This window comes from Labeo rohita, chromosome 12 (genome assembly GCF_022985175.1).
Source record: "Labeo rohita strain BAU-BD-2019 chromosome 12, IGBB_LRoh.1.0, whole genome shotgun sequence".
In the NCBI taxonomy this organism is placed as follows: domain Eukaryota; kingdom Metazoa; phylum Chordata; class Actinopteri; order Cypriniformes; family Cyprinidae; genus Labeo; species Labeo rohita.
The window spans coordinates 30,262,797-30,285,542 of NC_066880.1; the positions used below are offsets into that span (position 1 = coordinate 30,262,797).

Genomic DNA, 22,746 nt, shown 5'->3' on the forward strand with positions numbered 1-22,746 from the left:
GCAACTTATTTCTAATCTAGCTGTATTGGGAATAAGTTCAAAAATGTACAGATAATGTACTCACCCCCTTGTCATCTGTAAAGAAATTATGTTTTTTGATAAAAACATTTCAGGATTTCTCTCCAAATAGAGGACTTGGTGCCCACAAGTTTGAGCTTCCAAAATGTAGTTTAAACACAGCTTCAAAGGCTCTAAACGATCCCAGCTGAGGAAGAAGGATCTTATCTTGCGAAACGATAGATTATTTTCTAAAGAAAAAAACCTGACAATTTATATACTTTTTAACCTTAAATGCTCGTCTAGCTGTACGTGAACTCTGTGTATTTTGATTCAAGACAGTTAGGGTATGTTGAAAAACTCCCATCTTGTTTTCTTCTCCAACTTAAAAATCATCCTCCATTGCTGTTTTTTTTTTTTTTTTTGTAAAGGGCATTTGATCTTCTTTGCACTTTCACTTTGTAAACACTGGGTCGGTACTTCTGCTGCGATGTAGGACGATTTTATATAAAAAAGCATATAAACTGCCAATTTTTTTAGAAAATAACCAATCGTTTCGCTAGATAAGATCGTTTAGAGCCCTTTGAAGCTGCATTTAAACTACATTTTGGAAGATTAAACTCGTGGGCACCATATCAGTCCACTACATAAAGAGAAATCCTGAAATGTTTTCCCTCAAAAAAACAATTTCTGTACAACTGAAGAAAGAAAGACATTTACATCTTGGATGACAAGGGAGTGAGTAAATGATCTGCAGTGTTGGGGGTAATGCATTACAAGTAACGCAAGTTACGTAATATTATTACTTTTTCCAAGTAACTAGTAAAGTAACACATTACTTTTTAATTGACAAGAAAATATCTGAGTTACTTTTTTCAAATAAGTAATGCCAGTTACTTTTTCCCCCATTTATTGATTAAAAGCTCTGCTTTCCCCATGTTGAGAGAAATCGGGAGTGAGATGTTAGTTCTAGAATAAATATAAACATGCATTAATTCATCTCACTCACAAAAAACAGATTCAGTATTCCTCAAAATGGATATAAAACGGTAAAATTCAACTCCGAATATGACGCAAACCTGCAATAATTAAATATGTTAAGTAATACAAATATGTATGTCTTTGCTGTCAACCTTCGATGATCCAATTCAACCATACTAATAAGCAAAAATGACTCAAGATAATCTAACATTTCTTTTCCTTTTTTATTGCTGAAGAGTTGATGTTTTTTCTTTTGCGGACTACTGTACAGACGTGAATCTACTTTTCTCAAAGCCTGAGGCTTTTGGTGTAAAAAGGCTTTTACATTTGCCAAAAATAGAACTTTTTATATTGAAAACAAACAAGCAAGCCCTACCCATATTTAAAAAGTAACGCAAAAGTAAATTAACGCATTACTTTCCATAAAAAGTAACGTAACGTAATTAGTTACTTTTTTAGGGAGTAACTCAATATTGTAATGCATTACTTTTAAAAGTAACTTTCCCCAACACTTATTATCTGTACATTTTTGTTCTGAAGACCATGGTCAAATATGCAATTTAGCATTATTATACAACAATACTTGAGCACAGAATGCTGTGACCAATCAGAAGCAAGTATTCTATAGTGCTGTATAATAATGCCCGTCCACTTTTTTTAGTGGCCTTGGATTCAGAAGCATTTTTCCCATCCATTTGTATGTTAAAGAGCTATTAGCCTAGAGGCAACCAATCAGCTACGACACTCTGATTTAAAACATAAAAGTATTCAAAAATCAGACGAAAAGTAAAAAACTATGTGCGATTTCAATGAGAGAAAGAACTACAATCCCATAAAGCACCGCAAATAATTAAATTTAAACAATGGAGAAATACAAAACTATGTTGAGTGCATGTATAAAAACTAAATATTTTACATTTATTCCAAAATATTAAAGTAGTCTGAGAGCATTGGGAGACTGTCTCTAAGTATTTTGCAGTGCTTCATGGGAGTAGCACTAAAGAGTTATTTTGCTGGTTTTGATTGTCTGATTGGTGGAGATTTCTTTGCAGAATTATGGGATTAAAACATGATTATTTAAAAAATAAGTTGAATTAATGCAGGCTAATGGTTTAAAAAAAAAAACCTCAGAGCTCATAGTAAGTCTGTCTTTAAACGTTTTACGTTATCATTCAAAACTAATTTCCCTATGGAAAAAATATGGGAATTTTACTTCCAGATCCGGACTGTTGCACTCTATATGTATTCGAGACTTAAGGACCACTCAGCTGTCCAGCTCACCAGTGGTTTGGGAGTGAAAAATAATATAATAATATAAATGAGAAGAACACATTGATTTCTTTTCTTTCTCTGAAAGCCACACATGCATTGATTTTGAGTCTACAGCCCAGAGGCATAAGATGACTTTGTGTGCTGAACGGACTCCTATAAATTATCAACGATGACACAGATTGTTCATACAGTCCAGTCATAAGCCTCAAACAGCACAACCTGAGTGGCCTGTGTCAGAGCAAAATTACTTCCCACATCATTTTATATGTTTACTTCCATTAAGGAATAGATACAGGATAGTACTGTATTTTGTTCAGTAATACTCTTTGTGCTGTATATAACTGAAGAGTGCATGGCACCTCTATCTTAACTACATGAAACGGAAAACGGCACAGGTTTCTATATCAAGTGAGCCTCTGACTAAATTACACTCTGGAGATCCTATTAGAGTAGAGAACTCACTCCCTTTGGGAAAGTGATACAGGAGAATCCCAGATAAATTTACCAGAGGGTAACTGGTACAAACCGGAGAGGATGATTCTACATATTCTGCTGCAGGAGATGAAGCTGAAAATACAGCAAACAAAAAAACTCATAGTAGGCTTATTATAGTTAACGATGACTAAAACCATAAAAAAAACTCAAAAATAAATTATCTGAAACAAAATATTTTTTATCTTTACATTTTATTTCAGCTAGTACAAATAATAGAATCTATATAGAAAAAAAAGACAAACATTTTTAAATTAGCATTCTAAATCAGTTTCCCTATAGATGGATGGACTCATCTTTATGAATTTGGGACCTAATGACCCTTTCCACTTCACCAGTGGATTGGGAGTGAAAAATAATATAATATAATAATATAAATGAGAAAAACACATTGATTTCTTCTCTTTGTCTGAAAGCCACACATTGATTTTGAGTCTATACCCCAGAGGCATAAGATGACTTATAAAAATGACTAAAAGACAACTAAAGATAAAAAGAAAATGGAAAATACAAAAATTTAAATTAAAATAATTAAAAACACTATAATAGTACCTCAATAACAATAAAATCTTGAGACAATAAATCACTGCCTAAGGTTAAACACCGCACCGATCCCTGAGCTACACGGTTTTGGTGAACCTTTCTTTCACCCGTTGAAAACAAAGAGGAATTTTTAAGAAATTGCTTGAATCACTTTTTCCATGCATTTATGCCTTGAATGGAGACTGAAGCTGTCAAGCTTCAAAAAGACACAAAAGCACTATAAAAGTCTCATAAAAAGTGTTCGGAATGACTCACATAGCCTTCTGAAGTCATACAATAGCCTACAATTCTGCTTTTGTGTCCCACACAAGAACAACACGAGTAAATGATGACAGTTTTCCCCTATGCTACTCTAAGTGCTTGTCATCCCTAAATCGTTGAAGTCTAGATACCGTGATGTCTTTGATCACTGACACGTACGGCTCTTTTCGTCACCTACAGCCAGGTCCAAGAGCATGGTGATGGGAGAGGCATCACGTGGCTCATGCCGGCCCACCTCACCCAGTCTCCAAGAGGGGGTGCTAAAGGCCGGCTGGCTAAAGAAGCAAAGGAGCATCATGAAGAACTGGCAGCTGCGCTGGTTTGTGCTGCGTGCTGACCATCTCTACTTCTACAAGGATGAGGAGGAGACTAAACCACAGGTATGTTTGGACTTTGAAGATGTACAAAACTTCTTCCTATGAAAAGAAATCTGGGGTTGAACTATTCTGAATTTGCACCACTGCACTATGGAGGTTGTCCAATGGCTTCTACAGTACATGCAAAGTCCTGTACTGTAAGATGAGAGTAAATTAGACACACCCACTGGACTAGACACACCTCTTTCCACAACTCCACCACACAAAGATACTTCTGAGACCGCTGCAATCACAGATGAGGGGCGGCAGCATGTCATCTCAGTTTTAAAAATGTTGACAAAAGCATGAATTTACAACTCATAAAAGTTCATCTTTTCCATAAGGGAACTAATACAGTAGTTACTCTCTTATAAACCTTTAAAAACAGAACTACTATGAGCTTTAGCAAAACATGCTTAAGCTGAAACCATCACTTTGCATTATTTAAGTGTGTTTAATAGCAGAATAACTGGTAAAAAAAACTACATTACCCACATAAAAATGTCATGAATTCCCATGAAGCACTGCGAAGCATATGCAATACGGGATTGTAACTGATTACATGTAATCGGATTACGTAATCAGATTCCAAAAATTAAGTATTTGTAACTAGAGTATATTACATTTTAAAATGCTCATAATCAGATTACAGTACATGTGTGACCCTGATTACATGTGAGACCACAAAACCAGTCTTAAGTATCATGTGTATATTTGTAGTAATAGCCAACAATATATTGTATTGGTCAAAATTATAGATTTTTCTTTTATGCCAAGAATCATTAGGATATTATGTAAAGATCATGTTCCATGAAGATATTTTGTAAATTTCCTACCATAAATATATCAAACCTTAATCTGTAATATGCATTGCTAGGAACTTTATTTGGACAACTTTAAATTTTCTGAATATTTAGATTTTTTTGCACCCTCAGATTCCAGATTTTCAAATAGTTGTGACTCGGCCAAATAGTATCATATCCTTATTTATTCAGCTTTCAGATGATGTATAAATTAAAAAAAAAAAAAAAAAAATTAAAAATTAAAAATTGACCCTTACAACTGGTTTTGTGTTCCAGGGTTCAGGGTGTAGTATTCATACAATGGCAGTAAATTATCTATAATTTGCTGATTATCCCTAATTATAAATCCCACTCTGTGTCACACCATTCAGCTTTGACTATATTCACAACGAAAAAAAGAAGAGAAAAATAAATATTTTAAGGAATATAGTTTTTTCTTCTTGCTTTTTTATATAAATATGGTACATTTAATGGTAAGTTTGATAACAAGTAATCTAAAAGTAATCAACAAAAAAAAAAAATAGTCAGAATGCATTACCTAAAATAAGTAACCTAGATCACATTGCTAACTACAGTTTTCACCTTGTAATCTGATTACTAAATTCTGGAATTTACCTAGTACTGTATATAGGCACAGTCTTGTACCTTTGTCCAATTTTTTTTTTTCCAAATCACAGTTTGTAATAATTTGAATCACCTTATAGCTGGCTGACTTGGTTTATAGCTTGTATAACTCTAAAACAAAGACTTTTTAAAAATCCCTATGGGAAAAATGAATGGAAAAAACTGTACAAAATGAGATGTGTTTAATTCATTAAAAAGAACCAACTCATAAGAGTCGCTTATTCTGGAAACAAATATATCAGTAAATGTGTTTTTAATTACAAAAAAGTCATATAAACTGGAAAAAAGTATAACTTCAGTGTATATGACTTTTTAATGACTTGATTAACTTTAACTGCAAGTCAGTTTGGTCTCCCTATCATAGACAAAAAAAACTTACTGTTTGTTTCACACTACAGATTCTCTAGCGGTGTTGTGATGCTGCCAATAATCATCTCAGGCTACTCACAGTATTTTAATTTGCCTTAATGCAAAACATCCACAGTTGAGAGTCACAAGCCATGTCTTTAAGCGAGTGTGACATGTCTCCAACCAAAGAGGCCCAGGACAAGAAAAATGGCATTAAATGCGAACCCAGTCACTGATCTGCTTCTTGAACACTATGCACACATTCTAGCTTCTAGACAGATCTTTATGATAGAGCATCATGTGACAAAGAGCTATTAGTAAGTGTGAACTCCTCCATTTATGCCCAGTTGCTTCACATTTCGACCACAATCCAAGCTTGCACATTGCTTTTAGCAGGTTTATGACCATCTCATATTAAGCAATCAATACGGTCCAGCCTTAGTAAGTTCGTCAGACCGACCGACGAGTGTGATGAACAGTGTCCCTCACAGGAGACCGTCAATACTCATCCAAGCACCATTAATCTGTGCCCATGCTGCGCTGGCCAGGATGTATATGAAAATGTCAATCCCACCCACTTTTCCTGCCTTTAATCAATGGGATTCAAAGTGGAAGGGCTGTGTAGGCAAATCTCATAGCAAATCACACACTGAGATAAAAGGAGACAGCAGAGACCGGCCCGTATCGAGCGGTGATCTGGGGGATTTCATGGTCGTACAGAAGGAGAACTGGGGCTGCATTCATGAGATACACTCTTAAAAATAAAGGTGCTTTACGATGCCATAAATGTACCTTTTCTATCTAAATGGTTCCATAAAGAACCTTAAACATTTGAAGAACCCATCTGTTTCACAGAAGGTTCTTTGTGGCGAAAGAAAGTTCTTCAGATTATAAAAAGGTAAGAAAGAGATGGTTCTTTAAAGAACCTTTGAATGGTTCTTTGTGGAACCAAAAATGGTTCTTCTATGGCATCGCTGTGAAGAGCCTTTTAAAGCACCTTTATTTTTAAGAGCGTAGTCTTAAAAATAAAATCAAATGCTACAGTATTGTCTTCTTGTTTTCTAATTTAGGAATATTTTGGATTTCCATAAATGTATTTATTTATTTATTTATTTGAATTCTGCAAAATAATTTTATTAAACATCATCGTAATTAACTTCTTAAAGTTAAGATAACCTTCAACTTGTCTTAAATCCACAATGGTAAAATGTTTAGTGAATTTTGGGTTGTTTCAAATATCAAACATGACAACATAACCCTAGAAACATACTCTGAAGTGACACTAATGACTGGACATGATTATGCACAACTTGACTTTTTGCTGAATTTGAAATCTGATTACAATTCTTAAAAAAAAAAAATAATAATAATAATAATAATAATTTTTATATATATATATATATATATATATATATATATATATATTTTTTTTTTTTTTTTTTTTTTTAGCAAATATTAATAATTTTTTTCATCACATATGAGGGCGGTCATACACAAAAACATTTGTTTTTAATCAAGTTGATCAGCAAAAAGACAGACCCTCCAAACAGTCAGATCATACCAAAGATTGTCATTTTCTTAAGAAAAATATGTTCTTGAGAAAATATTTGAATATGCAATAGATTTTTTTACTTTTTTTTTTAAGAACTGAACATTATTACGAACTTCTACGAATATTAGACATTTCTTAATTTCTTTCTTAAGAAGGTTGTTTTTTTTTTTTAATCCTGCCCCTGAATTGTGTGATTTATCAGTCATATATGATTTAATAAAAATTGATTCTTTCAATAAATCAATGGGGAGTGGGGAGGGGGGTGTTGGGGGGATAAATCCAATCAAAAAATGTAAAAAAAAAAATAAATAAATAAATAAAAAAGGAAAAAATAAAAGGAAACTAAAAAGAAATAAAATAAAATAAAATAAAATAAGGAAAACATCTTGTGTAATGCCGAACAGATTCAGCTGCATGACTAAAAGCACTTGGGAAATTCTGACCCCAAATCTTCATTCATGTTGCCCTGGTGAATAATCTCTGGATTTCCTTCAGTTCACAGTTTATCTAATTGAAGGAGCCACTCAGAAAATGTGTAGTATGGCAAACCGCCACATCTTCAGGCTTTTGATAATACAATAGGCTCAAAATCCTTGGTTACACATTTCCAGAAGACGAGGAGACTTGAAGCTGATTAAAGAATTACATTCAAGTGTACATGGTAATTAGGTCTGATTGATTTAATAGGTCAGTAAAGGTTAAGTGATGCATTTCTAACTGTTTGTCTGTGCAGGGCTGCATCTCACTGAAGGGCAGCCAAGTGAATGAACTGACAGCCAACCCAGAAGAACCCGGACGACACCTTTTTGAGATCGTGCCAGGTGAGCAGATCTTCATATTAAATCAAATCAATGTCTTGTACTGAAACCAGCATGTATAAATGGCTTTTGAGTGTCAGGAAATCAAGTAGGCCTTCCAGAGGTGATTTTGCCCCAACATGATTTACTGATGCTGACTGTGTGTTTGTTTTATTTATGACGAGTAAATAACACATGAGTGTGACACCCACCAGAGCTTCTTTTTCTAAACAATAAAGCAAAGAAAACCGAATGTAAACTACATGGCTCTCGCTCAGCTAACCGGAGTCAGCTAACCTCCAAATGCCCTCCAAATCCATTCAGTGTTTACAAGATATTAAATTCTCTCTAAATCTCTGTAAAGATGATACCTGATGTTTATCGCTCTTGCTCTCTTTTGCACATTCTAATCACATTAAAATGGGAAATATTGGATTTCTTATCTCTGAAAATGCAGCCCTGGTCTGCTCAAGCCAAAGACAGCAAAGTGACAAAAAAAGAAGAAAAACTGCAGAATAAGAATAAATTCAACCTGGGCAGATCCTGGTTACAAATGATCTCATTTTTATTGGTTTACATGCATTTGTTTCCTGTATATTTTTGCATATAATATATAAAATGAGAATCAGGATGCATCAGTCAATCAATGTTTCACCCCTAAAGTGCATCATAAACATTTAGATAACCGAATTTGGTGACAGCCTAAGTAATGCACCAAACACAATAAATAAAACAGCCAAACACACACAGCATGGGACATTAGCAGTGGTTTCCTACAACCAGCACCACTTTCTCCTGTCTGATCTGTCAACACCGTCTCCTCCCCAGAGAAGAGCCCTTAACCACAGACTCCATCTGACCGGCATGCTTCAGCTCCTTTGAGTCAAACAAGCTTACTGGCCAAGTCCCTCCTTCATGCAACACAATAAAAATGATTCAGTTTGGTGCAGATGTTGATATGGCTGATTGAGAGATGAACAAATAAACGTTCCTCAAATGCCTAATGATCATATTTGAAACTTACTTATTTTTCTAAAAAATGATGCATGGACAGTCAAGTAAACCAACACTACCAGTCAAAAGTTTTTGAACAGTAAGATTTTTAATGTTTTTTAAAGAAGTCTCTTCGGCTCACCAAGCCTGCATTTATTTGATCCAAAGCTGTAAAATTTGGAAATATTTTTGCTTTTTAAAATTAATGTTCTCTCTTTGAATATATTTTAAAATGTAATTTATTCCTGTGATTTCAATGCTGAATTTTTAGAATCATTACTCCAGTCACATGATCCTTTAGAAATCTTTCTAATATCCAGATTTATTGCTCAAAGACATTTATTATTATTATTATTATTATTATGGTAAAAACAGTCGAATATCATTTCTTTAATGAATAGAAAGTTCAGAAGAACAGCATTTATCTGAAATATAAATCTTTTGTAACATTATAAATGTCTTTATCATCACTTTTGATCAGTTTAAAGGACCCTTGCTAAATAAAAGCATTAATTTCTATCATTTCTTTCCCAAAAAAATAAGTATATAAATTCAGATAAATGCTGATCTTTGATCTTTCTATTCATCAAACAATTCTGAAAAAAAAACGTACTCAATTGTTTTAAATATTGATAATATTAATTTAAAAAATGTTTCTTGAACGGCAAATCAGCATATTAGATTTCTATCATGTGATCATGTGACGCTGAAGACTGAAGTAATGATGCTGAAAATTTAGATTCGACCAGAGGATTAAATTACATTTTAAAATATATTCAAAAAGAAAACAGTCATTTTAAATAGTAAAAATATTTTACTATTAATACTGTTTTTGCAGTACTTTTCAGCAGTTCAAAAACTTTTGACTGGTAGTGTAAGTTGCTTCAGTCCAATAAGTGCTCATGAAATAATAAAAAAAGTTATTCCTATGTGCAGTTTATAAAAACCAGAAAGAAGATTGTGTACAACAGGAAAATGAAATCCAAAAATATCCAACAATGGCACCATTCATCGCAGGGACATAAATGACAAGTGCTGATACAAAAATGGGATCTTAACCAGTGGGAAAAGCCTGGCATTATTGGGAGATTTTCATGCTTCTGTGTTTGCAAGGCATTTAGAATACAGAATCACAGAGCACGATTGTGACCCGAGTCTGGCAGCCTCTGGATCTGTTAACCCATGCTATCTATGCATAGCTTTGATATATAGTGAGATTCCTGCTAGTGAGGATTTCCCCAAGCATCAGGTCCACTGAGATCGATGCATCTGGTGTGCTGCTTGTTTGCTTAAGTGCACCGAGGTGTTTAGAAAGGACTAACAGAGCAGGCCGTCTCCTTCTGTCAGTCTACCGTGAGAAGTCAGTGGGAATGAGAGAAACAGAAGTGAACTGGTGCTGCTCGAGCTGAACTGAGACATCAAAAGTATTTTCTACTCACTGGTTTTCTGGGACGTACAGTATGGACTAGCGTGATCCAGATTTTTTTTGTATCCGCCCTGGGATGTTTGAGATGTAGATGACAGCTATTGAAGATCTGTTTCTGAAAGCGATGATTTGAAGCAAACACATCTGCAGCATGAATGCTGCGTTGTGTGGGAACTACTCGTACTGTGTTTGGGTTCATGGCCGATCTGTTGGAGTAAGAGACATGGCAGAACATTAGTATCAGATCAATCCCTCCATTGCATCATGGGGCAGGGCTGCTGTAAGCCACCAAGGCACAAACCTCCACTAAATCAAGGTAATATCTGGGTTTATGCATTTACAGGTAGAAGTCGAAGTGACAAGGATTTTCTTTAAAATACTGTTATGATGGTGTTGGGGTAAATAACAAATATACAAAAGGTTAGAAATGCTGGGTTATGGTGATTTGTTATTTTTGTACAGAATGGTTTGTTCATAATGCAATAGTTAGTATAATAATACTCATTTTCTAGGTATTTTTACTTTTATATGGCTAATAATCAAGATTATGTCCAAAATTCTACATCTGCACCCTTCTGTTTGTAATTTTTAAGTGTTTAAATGACAAGTAAATAGTAAAATTAGACACTGAAACTTTTTACATACATGACCCTGGAGCACAAAACCAGTCTTATGTTGCACGGGTATATTTGTAGCAATAACCAAAAATACATTGTATGGGTCAAAATGATCGATTTTTGTTTTATGCCAAAAATCACTAGTATATTAAGTAAAAATCATGTTCCATGAAGATATTTTGTATATTTCCTACCGTAAATATATCAATATGTAATATGCATTGCTAAGAACTTTATTTGGACAACTTTAAAAGGCGATTTTCTCAATATTTAGATTTTTCAGATTCCAGATTTTCAAAATACTGTCCTTTCCTAACAAACCATACATCAATGGAAAGCTTATTCATTCAGCTTTCAGGTGATGTATAAATCTCAATTTCGAGAAATTTACACTTATGGCTGGTTTTGTGGTCCACGGTCACATATAATAAATCAGAAAAAAAAAAGAAAAGAAAAAACTATTGGACTCAGAAGTTGAAATTGTTGAAATCTGACATTACAATAGAACTACATGTTGTTTAGGTAGCAATATTTTTTTGAAATAACACATGTGACCCTGGACCACAAAACCAGTCATAAGGGTCCATTTTTCAAAATTGAGATTTATACATAACCTTAAAGCTGAACAAATAAGCTTTAAGAGATACAAGAGATATAGCTATTCGAACATCTGGAATCTGAGGGTGCAAAAAATCTAAATATTAAGAAAAACGCTTTTAAAGTTGTCCAAGTGAAGTTCTTAATAATGCATATTACTCATCAAAAATTAAGTTTTGATATATTTACAGTAGTACAGTATTTATAATACTAAAAAATTTTGCATTTGGGGAAAAAAAATCATCTTTAGATTAAACCAACAATCTAAAAAAACAGCAATATAGTTGCCAAAGAAGAGTAACAGTTGAGGATATTCTCATTAGGGCCTTATTCCTCTAGCTTGTTTGTTTTCATATGGTGTTTGCCTGCTATGTGGCATCTGTTAGTTGGTGTTAATAAGGAGCATAATCACTCCTGCTTGTAATATGTCTCCAAAGGTCAATTTGAGATAAGCTTCTTCAGTCCTGTGCATAATTACACAGTACATAATCCAGATCACGAGTCCCTGCAGCAATGGCAAACTCATGGGTTCGATTCCCAGGGAACACACATAAATATGAAATGCTGCCAAATGCATGGATAAAACAAATGAAACAAAATAAACACACAATTGCATGTTGAGCACATAATTGTGTATTTGTCAAAGCCTGCACTCCATCATGCTTAAATAAACACAAATTGGTTGTTTGAAAATGCATTCTTTTGCCACAAGGCCATTTTTCCTCCCCACAAGATCAGCAGACATTCTGACACTTCCTAAAGAGACTTGAATGCTAACAAAATGCCACACCATGGTGAGAAATGAGGGTTCCTCATTATGCCTTCAAGTCAGCTTCCACTCTGTGTGAGAGCGTTAGTCTCAGACGTACCGCTGGGTCTGATTGTCTTATTTATCTTAATTGCATCAGTACTTGGTTTTTTCCGTTCAGTCGACACTGCTGTGAACACTTATCTTCTCATGACTGATTCCTCTAGTCATTTTATCTGGCCGGCAGAATATTGGCTGTTCAATGCTTCTGATTTGGCCTTTATTGCTGTGAAGCTTTGAACTGAAGCCATTGTGGAGGTTTTTCTATTTTTTAACTGTTGCAAACCCAGTGGGTAATGGGAAGTGTCTTTGTTGCTTTGGCTCTTTCTAGGTCTGTTTTAAATTAATGATTTGTGAGGTGTTCAATTGCTCATTCCAGTGATGGCGAGAGGGACTGAACCAGTTTTGTACTAAAACCTTGAAGTACTACAGAAATGTATCTCACCTTTACATGATGACATTTTCCAGTGAGAGATACATATCAAAATTACCATATCTAAAAGGTATGGAAGCTTGTTTCCAGCACAGAACAAAAAAAGAAATTTAAAAAATAATTGTGACGTTATCTCAGAATTCTGACTTTATTCTCGCATTTGGGAGTTATAATGTCAGAATTATTGGATATAAACTCACAATTGTGAGTTACGTATATTTAATGAGTCTCTTCTGCTCACTAGGCCTGCATTTATTTAATCCAAAATACAGCAAAAGCAGTAAAAAGTGTGAAATATTTTTACTATTTAAAATAACTGATTTCTATTTAAAAATATTTAAAAAAAAAATTTTATTCCTTTGATCAAAGCTGAATTTTCAGCATCATTACTCCAGTCTTCAGTCACATGATCCTTCACAAATCATTCTAATATGCTGATTTGCTGCTCAAGAATTTATTCTTCTTCTTATTATTATTATCAATATTTAAAACACAAACATTTAAAACATTTTTCCAGGATTCCTTGATAAATAGAAAGATCCAAAGATCAGCATTTTTCTGAAATAAAAAGCTTTTGTAACATACACTATACAATTCAAAAGCTTGGAGTCAGTATAAAATATTTTTTGGAGGGGGGATCCTTTAATTGATCAAAACTGATGATAAAGACATTTGTAATGTTACAAAAGATTTCTATTTCAGATAAATGCTGTTCTTCTGAACTTTATTAATAAAAGAAAAAATTCTACTCAGCTGTTTTTAACATAATAATAATAAATGTTTTTAAGCAGCAAATCAGAATATTAGAATGATTTCTGAAGGATCATGTGACTGGAGTAATGATGCTAAAAATTTAGCTTTGAAATTACAGGAATAAATCACATTTTAAAATATATTCAAATAGAAAACAGTTATTTTAAATAGTAAAAAATATTTCAAAAATGTACTGTTTTTGCTCTACTTTGGATCAAATAAATGCAAGACGGGGGAGCAAAAGAGACTTCTTTAAAAAAGTCCAGTTCTGAGGAAAAAAAGTCAGCCAAAATTCTTATATTTTTCCTAAAAATTATAATACTTTATAAGCCACAATTGTGTGTTATAAAGCCAGAATTTTGAGATATAAACTCAAAAAATGTTAGAATTATGAGTTTATCTTGCAACTTTATAACTTGTAACTGTGACTTCAATTCACGCAAATCTTAAAAGAAAAAAAAAAAGTCAGAACTGCAAGACATAAACTGGCAACCATGGGAAAAAAGGTCAGAATTATAAGATAAAAAGTTGAAATTACCTTTTTTATTTTTTATTTAGTAGCAGAAATAAGTTTCCAAAAAAAAGATGATTGAAAGTGGTGTAAAACAAAATCGCAACCAGTTACAGCACCTTTAAAAAAATATTTCAGTAGCATTATACAATGACAATTAATGCATAAAAATTCACATTTCTATGTGTGCAAATAAAATTACACATCTAAATTTTGGGGGAAAATCTATGCAGTTCATTTGATCTAAAACGCAACAACAGAAAGCTAGCAGCTCTTGCATCTGTGGCCATTTGCTATCTTGGCACATCATTTTAGTTGCAAGCAATAACAGCAAAGGTTAGGAATTTTTATATCTTCAGCTTTTTTGCAGTACATATGAACACCGTACTTTAGAATGCATTCAAATTGAAACTCTTCAATTAAGAAATGTGAAGGAAGATACAGTTGAGGTTAAACGGTTACATACGCCCGGCAGAATCTGCAAAATGTTAATTATTTTACCAAAGTAAGAGGGATCATACAAACTGGCATGTTATTACTTTGGTAAAATAATTCACATTTTGCAGATTCTTCACGGTGTATGTAAACGTTTGACATCAACTGTACGTATCTTTATAAAATAAACAGTGATGTATTGAGTTGAAAAAGTAAAACCATCATCTGACAGATTGCCTCTTTTGTTTTTTGTCTCAGCTGGTGAGAAAGACAAGGCTGCCATGAGCCATGAGTCCTTTCTACTCATGGCCAACTCCCAGAGCGATATGGACGACTGGGTGAAGGCCATCAGACGGGTCATATGGGCTCCATTTGGAGGAGGTAAAAACCACAAGAGGAGTCACATGCTAAATACATAACTTACAGTTGAAAAAGCCTTGACCGCTGCTTCTCTCCACCATGTTTCATGCATGTTCACATGATATCACCCATGTTGTCAGTAGTCTAAGCTCACAAAAATATCACAGAGCAGAGAAGGATGCCTGACTATCCACAGATTAAATTACAAAGGCCTTGTTATTAATAGTAAGTTCGAACATGTAAAGCAAGTTGAAGTTATCAGCTCTCAGCATAGACAATATAGCAATGTGTCTCCACTTCCATTAGCAGCTAGAAGGGTAAAAGCCATGTTTATGTTATCTTTAGACGTACAATAACACGAAAGAGATTTTCTTACCATGCTTTTGAAACCGGCGGGAACGTTTCCAAGTGTCTGACGCCAGCTGACGCCAAGAAGATTCAATTACCTGGATTTTTAAAGACTGTGCTTTTAAATCAAGTTTGGATCGATGTTGTTAAACCTTAGACAACTTTAAAGGACTATATCCACGTCAAAGCATTACTTCATTGTGGTCTTCTTGTCGTTTACAAACGCCTCAACAGTTTGCGCCTTTTCTACAACAAGCAAGATTTACCTCAGATAACCCGGATGAGCGGCATGCGCTGACAGGACATCAATGGAAAGACGATATATGTGTGAAAAAAGAGTGGTTTTTTGTACTAAATGTTCGTTGAAATATTTCGATGCCCACTGTAAGTGTGAATTTTCCCGTTGCTGCACTGTCATTTGGAGTAAAGCTGTCAGTCAGAAAAGAAGTACAGGTGAAAACGGCATGACGGATGTCACGTGATTACTGACAACAAACTGACTTTCACTACTATTTTTTCAAGTATGTTGTTTGGATTGTAACAAGCATACTGCATATGAAGAGTTTATGTGCAAAAACAGATAACTCTGTTTTTTTTTTGTTTTTTTTATTTTTACTTAAAATAAACCAACTGCAGTTTGATTGAAATTAATTGGAATGCACAATGAAAAAAAACTTCTAAAAATTGTTAAAAACTGAGTTATCTGTGCAAATTATCTTCATGTTTTTTTTAGTATAATTAAATATATAACAAATGAAATATATTAAGTATATTAAGTATATAACAAAATATGTAATATATCAATATTGTGTAAAATATGTTATGATTTACGTTTAGCATTCACAATTCACTTACATATCAATATACTGTATGTACAGTGGGTACAGAAAGTATTCAGACCCCCTTAAATGTTTCACTCTTTGTTGTATTGCAGCCATTGGCTAAAATCATTTAAGTTCATTTTTTTTCCTCATTAATGTACACACAGCACCCCATATTGACAGAAATACACAGAATTGTTGACATTTTTGCAGATTTATTAAAAAAGAAAAACTGAAATATCACATGGTCCTAAGTATTCACACCCTTTGCTCAGTATTTCGTAGAAGCACCCTTTTGATCTAATACAGCCATGAGTCTTTTTGGGAAAGATGCAACAAGTTTTTCACACCTGGATTTGGGGATCCTCTGCCATTCCTCCTTGCAGATCCTCTCCAGTTCTGTCAGGTTGGATGGTAAACATTGATGGACAGCCATTTTTAGGTCTCTCCAGAGATGCTCAATTGGGTTTAAGTCAGGGCTCTGGTGGGCCATTCAAGAACAGAGTTGTTGTGAAGCCACTCCTTCATTATTTTAGCTGTGTGCTTAGGGTCATTGTCTTGTTGGAAGGTAAACCTTCGGCCCAGTCTGAGGTCCTGAGCACTCTGGAGAAGGTTTTCGTCCAGGATATCCCTGTACTTGGCCGCATTCATCTTTCCCTCGATTGCAACCAGTCGTCCTGTCCCTGCAGCTGAAAAACACCCCCACAGCATGATGCTGCCACCACCATGCTTCACTGTTGGGACTGTATTGGACAGGTGATGAGCAGTGCCTGGTTTTCTCCACACATACCGCTTAGAATTAAGGCCAAAAAGTTCTATCTTGGTCTCATCAGACCAGAGAATCTTATTTCTCACCATCTTGGAGTCCTTCAGGTGTTTTTTAGCAAACTCCATGCGGGCTTTCATGTGTCTTGCACTGAGGAGAGGCTTCCGTCGGGCCACTCTGCCATAAAGCCCCGACTGGTGGAGGGCTGCAGTGATGGTTGACTTTCTACAACTTTCTCCCATCTCCCGACTGCATCTCTGGAGCTCAGCCACAGTGATCTCTGGGTTCTTCTTTACCTCTCTCACCAAGGCTCTTCTCCCCCGATAGCTCAGTTTGGCCGGACGGCCAGCTCTAGAAAGGGTTCTGGTCATCCCAAACGTCTTCCATTTAAGGATTATGGAGGCCACTGTGATCTTAGGAACCTTAAGTGCAGCAGAATTTTTTTGTAACCTTGGCCAGATCTGTGCCTTTCCACAATTCTGTCTCTGAGCTCTTCAGGCAGTTCCTTTGACCTCATGATTCTCATTTGCTCTGACATGCACTGTGAGCTGTAAGGTCTTATATAGACAGGTGTGTGGCTTTCCTAATCAAGTCCAATCAGTATAATCAAACACAGCTGGACTCAAATGAAGGTGTAGAACCATCTCAAGGATGATCAGAAGAAATGGACAGCACCTGAGTTAAATATATGAGTGTCACAGCAAAGGGTGTGAATACTTAGGACCATGTGATATTTCAGTTTTTCTTTTTTAATAAATCTGCAAAAATGTCAACAATTCTGTGTATTTCTGTCAATATGGGGTGCTGTGTGTACATTAATGAGGAAAAAAAATGAACTTTATGAATGATTTTAGCAAATGGCTGCAATATGGGATCTGAATACTTTCCGTACCCACTGTATATGCATTATATATTAAGTATATTGAAAATATAACAACATATAATAAAACAGCTTGCTGTGAAGTAAATATTGTGTAAAATATTGTTGATTTTCAGCTTATATGCAGAGCTGGGTAGATTACTTATAAATTGTAATCCATTACTGATTCCAAATTGTATGACAAAAATTGTAGTCAGTAACTAATCCATTACATTAATTTTAGGTAATATAATCAGACTACGTTTTGATTACTTTTAGATTACTTTTGACTCGTTTGTTACTTTGATTTAAATAGGATAACCATATTGATATAAAAAAAAACAGTAAGAAAATATATTCCATTTGTTATTAACAACATGAAGAGCATTAAACACAGGGTTGCCAGGTTTCCACAACAAAACCCACCCAATTGCTACTTAAAACATTTCGAGGGAGGGTCCCCCGTTTAAAATTGCATTCTGAGGCGTAAAATACACTGGCAAACTCGCATTTCAGGGGCTGCATATGACATTATTGGGGTCGATTCAACCCGTGGACATCAAAAACAACCTGTGGCAACAGTGTTAAAGTAGCCCAGTTCCACGGGAAAACCGCAGACTTGGCAACACTGATTAAACGTCATGGTTTTCCAAACTGGCGTTTGTGAAGGAACTGCAGAGGGTTTATGACTTTAATGAAAAACTAATAATTAATTAAATCATAAAAAAGTTAAATTAAAATAAATCATTTTAAAATCAAAATATTTGCTACATTTTTTTTATATTTTATTTGTTTACTTGCATGTCATGTGACCATAACCAACATTAGAGAACCAATGTGTGCTACTGTGTAAATACTATGTAATCATGTAATCCATAAAAAGTAACTGTAGTCTGATACCGAGTATTTTAAAATGTAATTTAATCTAATTACAAGTCCTTCTTGGAATCTGATTATGTTATCCAGATTATATGTAATTACTTACTACCCAGCTCTGCTTATATGTTGCTATATTTTATGTTTAACATTCACATTTCACATATATATCAATATACAGTATGCATGTAAATGTATATGTACTGTATGTTAAAAACTGAATTGGATTGGATCCACTTTTTCTTAGTGTGAATAACATTTTATTAATCTAAAGAATATTTTCCACTACAAAAAGCCTTTTGAAATTAAAATAGAAAAGAGTCCATGAATGTTCTTCATGAAATCATAGAAGTCAACAGAGAACCTTTATTTTTAAGAATGTAGAGTAAATCTCATGCCAGATCTCTATGGTAATGATCAAAGTTCAGTAGTATTTTCGCTGTTCTATTATAGGAATGTGTATATCTGTTCTTGCTAAAAATGAGCTGCTTCATCTCTACAGGCATATTTGGCCAGCGTCTGGAAGACACCGTTCAGTACGAAAGGAAGTTTGGTCCTCGTCTCGCCCCTCTATTAGTTGAGCAGTGTGTGGATTTCATCAGGGAACAGGGGCTTGATGAAGAAGGTCTGTTTCGGATGCCTGGACAAGCCAACCTCGTGAAGGAGCTTCAGGAGGCCTTTGACTGTGGTGACAAACCTCAGTTTGACAGGTACAACTACTCTGAGCACAGACATGGAACCAGTAAACTCCCCAACTGCTCATACTAACCCTATAATTGGCATTTATAGTAACACTGATGTCCACACTGTGGCTTCCCTGCTGAAGCTGTATCTCAGGGAGCTGCCCGAGCCCGTCGTTCCCTTCTGCAAGTATGAGGACTTCCTCACTTGTGCTCAAATCCTGGCCAAAGATGAGGAGGAGGTTGGTGACTGCATGATATCAGAACATACAGCCAGTCTAGATGTGAAAAATGATACATTACTTACGGTTCAAACACCAAACCTGTCCAAATGTATAACTTTAAGATACAAATCTACACCAGAATGGTTACAATGAAGTTATAAATGAAGTTGCACAGTTGTTTTTGTGATTTTCTTTTTTTCAATAAACTCTGCTTGATGTATAGGAGTAATATTAATATTAATATTAATATTATATATATATATATATATACATTATTAAGCAGGTGGTTGCAAGCATGAAACTTGTCAAAATTAGCATTAAGAAAAAAAACAAAATCTACTCTAGAATGTTTAACATGAAACTATAAATTAAGCTGCACAGTTGTTTTTGTAAATAATATATAGTTTATTGAAAATAACAAAATCACATATATGTATAAATGTACACACATTATATATTGTGAGTTGCACAGTTTGGATTTTGTTATTTTCTCTCAATAAACTCTGTGTGATATATATAAATTATATATATATATATATACATGCAAGCATGAAACTTGTCAAATTTAGGAAGAAAGCGAAAGGAAGGAAAAAAATTCTAGCATTAAGACAAAAAGAAATTCTACACCAGAATGGAACACTAAGTTCTAAGTTATTTTTTCACTTCATGAAAAGGTGGTTAGTCTGGAACCAAATGCTGGTTTATAGCGACAAATTCTGAAATTATTTCCATGAATCACATAGAGGTGGAAGGTAGTGCTGAAACTTTTTTGGACTGCTATAAAAAAAAAAAAAAACTGGGATATATCTAAGCACAATTGTTTATTTCTAGAAATAAACATTGCTAGATGTATATAGCCATATGAACAACGTATAAAATAAAGATATATATATATATATATATATTATGATTATTGTTGTTGTTGTTGTTGTTGTTGTTGTTAAGCACAGGTTTGCAATAACATCAAACTTGTCACAATGTATAACATTAAAAAAAAAACTGTGAGTAACCTAAATGAAAATATTTCCATAAATCAAAGATAGGAAAGTAATACTTTGCTGATGATAATAATAATAACACATTTGATGTGTTGAACAGACTTTTGAACATTTGCAGTTTTTGAATCCTGAATCCAAAGAACGCATCTGCTGTGTTGGAACAAGATGAATGAATTATCATTATGAACATACAGAGCTGCTCTGACCTGTACATACTTACACAGTTTGTTTGCTGTTGAGCTGTTTGCTAGTATTAGTACATATTTCAGTAGTTATTTTGTCAAAATGTACATTTGTGTGCTCAAACAGAAAGCCGGATCTGTCAGTATGTGGTTTGCTAGCCAATATTCCTCCCACATATTTCACAGCTGACATGATGCGATGCACAGATGCTCGTCAAAATTAAATTCCCAGATTACATTATGCGCATAATCTGTGTTTCCGATTTTTTAGAAAAGGCTGATTGTCTTTAAATGTGAAAATATATATAATTTTCACTTAAATTTGAAGCATGAGACGCTTTGGTCGCTTCAATGAATTTATGTTTCCACAGGGAATACAAGAATTAGGGAAGCTAGTGACGACTCTTCCAGCTGCCAATTACAACCTTCTGAAATATATATGCAAGTAGGTCCAACATAATCATTTCAGACACATTTTTGTCAGTTTTCATGGTTTGGTGGTTAAAGCGAGCTCCATCTTTGCAGATTTCTGGATGAGGTGCAGTCTCACTCAAATGAAAACAAAATGGGTGTGCAGAACTTGGCCACCGTGTTTGGACCAAATATCCTCCGTCCTAAAATGGAGGATCCAGTAGCTATAATGGAAGGTAAGCACTTGTTATTGAATTTGCAACCCATTACTTCGTAAAACAAAACACACTTCACCACTAGACACCTGCAGGAGGGTTGCTTCGGCTGTGCCTAAAACATAGTCTACATTTGTGCCATAAATGCAGCTATTATCTATGCACTACTAAATATTTGAGCATGTACCATTAAACTTTGATGCTGAAACATAACTCCACATATAAACTAAATATATATCCAGAAGTACCTCACCTGTTTTAACATTTTTTTTTTTTTGTATCAGTGTTAAGTTATTGCCCCTTAATTATTTTAGACACATTTCCTTAATATTTCTGTGCACATTTATACTAATTATTTTATTTCATGATTATTTATGTTTGCACATTTGAAGGCTTCTTTTTGGATTAAAAACAAATCTTGAATATAATTTGTTGTTTTTTTTACATCTGAAATGTGCTGTGACTGCAACTTATATACTGTAACGCAATCAATTGCAAGCATGCAAATTATTAAATTGTATTTCATGTCAAATACATGGACAAGTTCATTTGTACAGTGCATTTCCCACATGCCAGTAGTTGCAGTTTGCTTGTAATAAATTTGTTTTATAATAAATGCACTATAAGTAATGTTTGTTTTATACAGATATTTGTTCTGTTTTTCCAAACACAGCATGAGTGTTTTACCTCAGATCAGCTGTAACAGACCGACCTTCATTGTTTCGATGCCAGAGCAGGGATGTAAGTTAGACAAGAATATCTCTGATTGAGCGATTGAGGTGTTGTGTTGCTGGATGTAATAATGAACATAGTGGTCGTCATTTACTCCCGACATCTGAGCCGCTGAAGATGCAGTAGATTACGTTTGTTTGTGAAGGGAATACAGCACCCAATCCACATAAATGCGTCTGTGTTCGCACGAATCATTCATGATCCAGCTTCACTTACAGCAGAAGTGTGTATAAGGGTTTTATTATGAATCTTTGCGATCGCCTTTCCTAATAACGTGCTAGTTAGCAAGTTTAGTGGCTAAAGTAAACAGGCTCGTCACTCCACAGAGAGAAGAGAGGGGCGGGGCGAGCGGAGCTCATTTGCATTTAAAGGAACAATCCCTCAGAATGGGATGATTTTTGCAGAGCTGATTTTGACATGGTAAAAAGGGTGTTGTTTTACACAACCATTGAGAATTTTTAAGTATATTATAGACTTTTCATTAAGACCCTAAAGAAACATATCAACTAAAATATCAGAAAATGGGCATCCGATGACCCTTTTAAACATCAATTGTTAGTCTTTATTCACCTGTTTCTTGTGTCTTCTCATTCAAATCCATGAAAGTTAATGGTGTAAATTAAACCGCTAATATCATAGAATAGCATAGTTTAACGCAGTGTTACAACGTTCCCC

General features: G+C 34.5%; 1 protein-coding gene and 1 long non-coding RNA gene across 2 annotated transcripts in view; one reads left to right on the forward strand and one right to left on the reverse strand.

Annotated features, from left to right (window-relative positions):
• The window catches only part of si:dkey-191m6.4 (rho GTPase-activating protein 22), a 32,256-nt gene that overhangs the window by 5,006 nt on the left and 4,504 nt on the right, over positions 1-22,746 (forward strand). The window contains exons 2-8 of the mRNA XM_051124485.1: positions 3,727-3,926; positions 7,963-8,050; positions 14,858-14,980; positions 19,132-19,339; positions 19,419-19,551; positions 21,085-21,158; positions 21,239-21,360. Coding sequence (XP_050980442.1) covers positions 3,727-3,926; positions 7,963-8,050; positions 14,858-14,980; positions 19,132-19,339; positions 19,419-19,551; positions 21,085-21,158; positions 21,239-21,360 — 948 coding nt within the window. The remainder of the gene's footprint in view (positions 1-3,726; positions 3,927-7,962; positions 8,051-14,857; positions 14,981-19,131; positions 19,340-19,418; positions 19,552-21,084; positions 21,159-21,238; positions 21,361-22,746) is intronic.
• LOC127174169 (uncharacterized) lies at positions 8,579-15,567 on the reverse strand. Its single transcript, XR_007828850.1, has 3 exons — positions 15,336-15,567; positions 10,459-10,651; positions 8,579-8,937 (listed from the first exon to the last, which is right to left on the reverse strand). It is a non-coding gene; the product is annotated as an uncharacterized LOC127174169 (long non-coding RNA).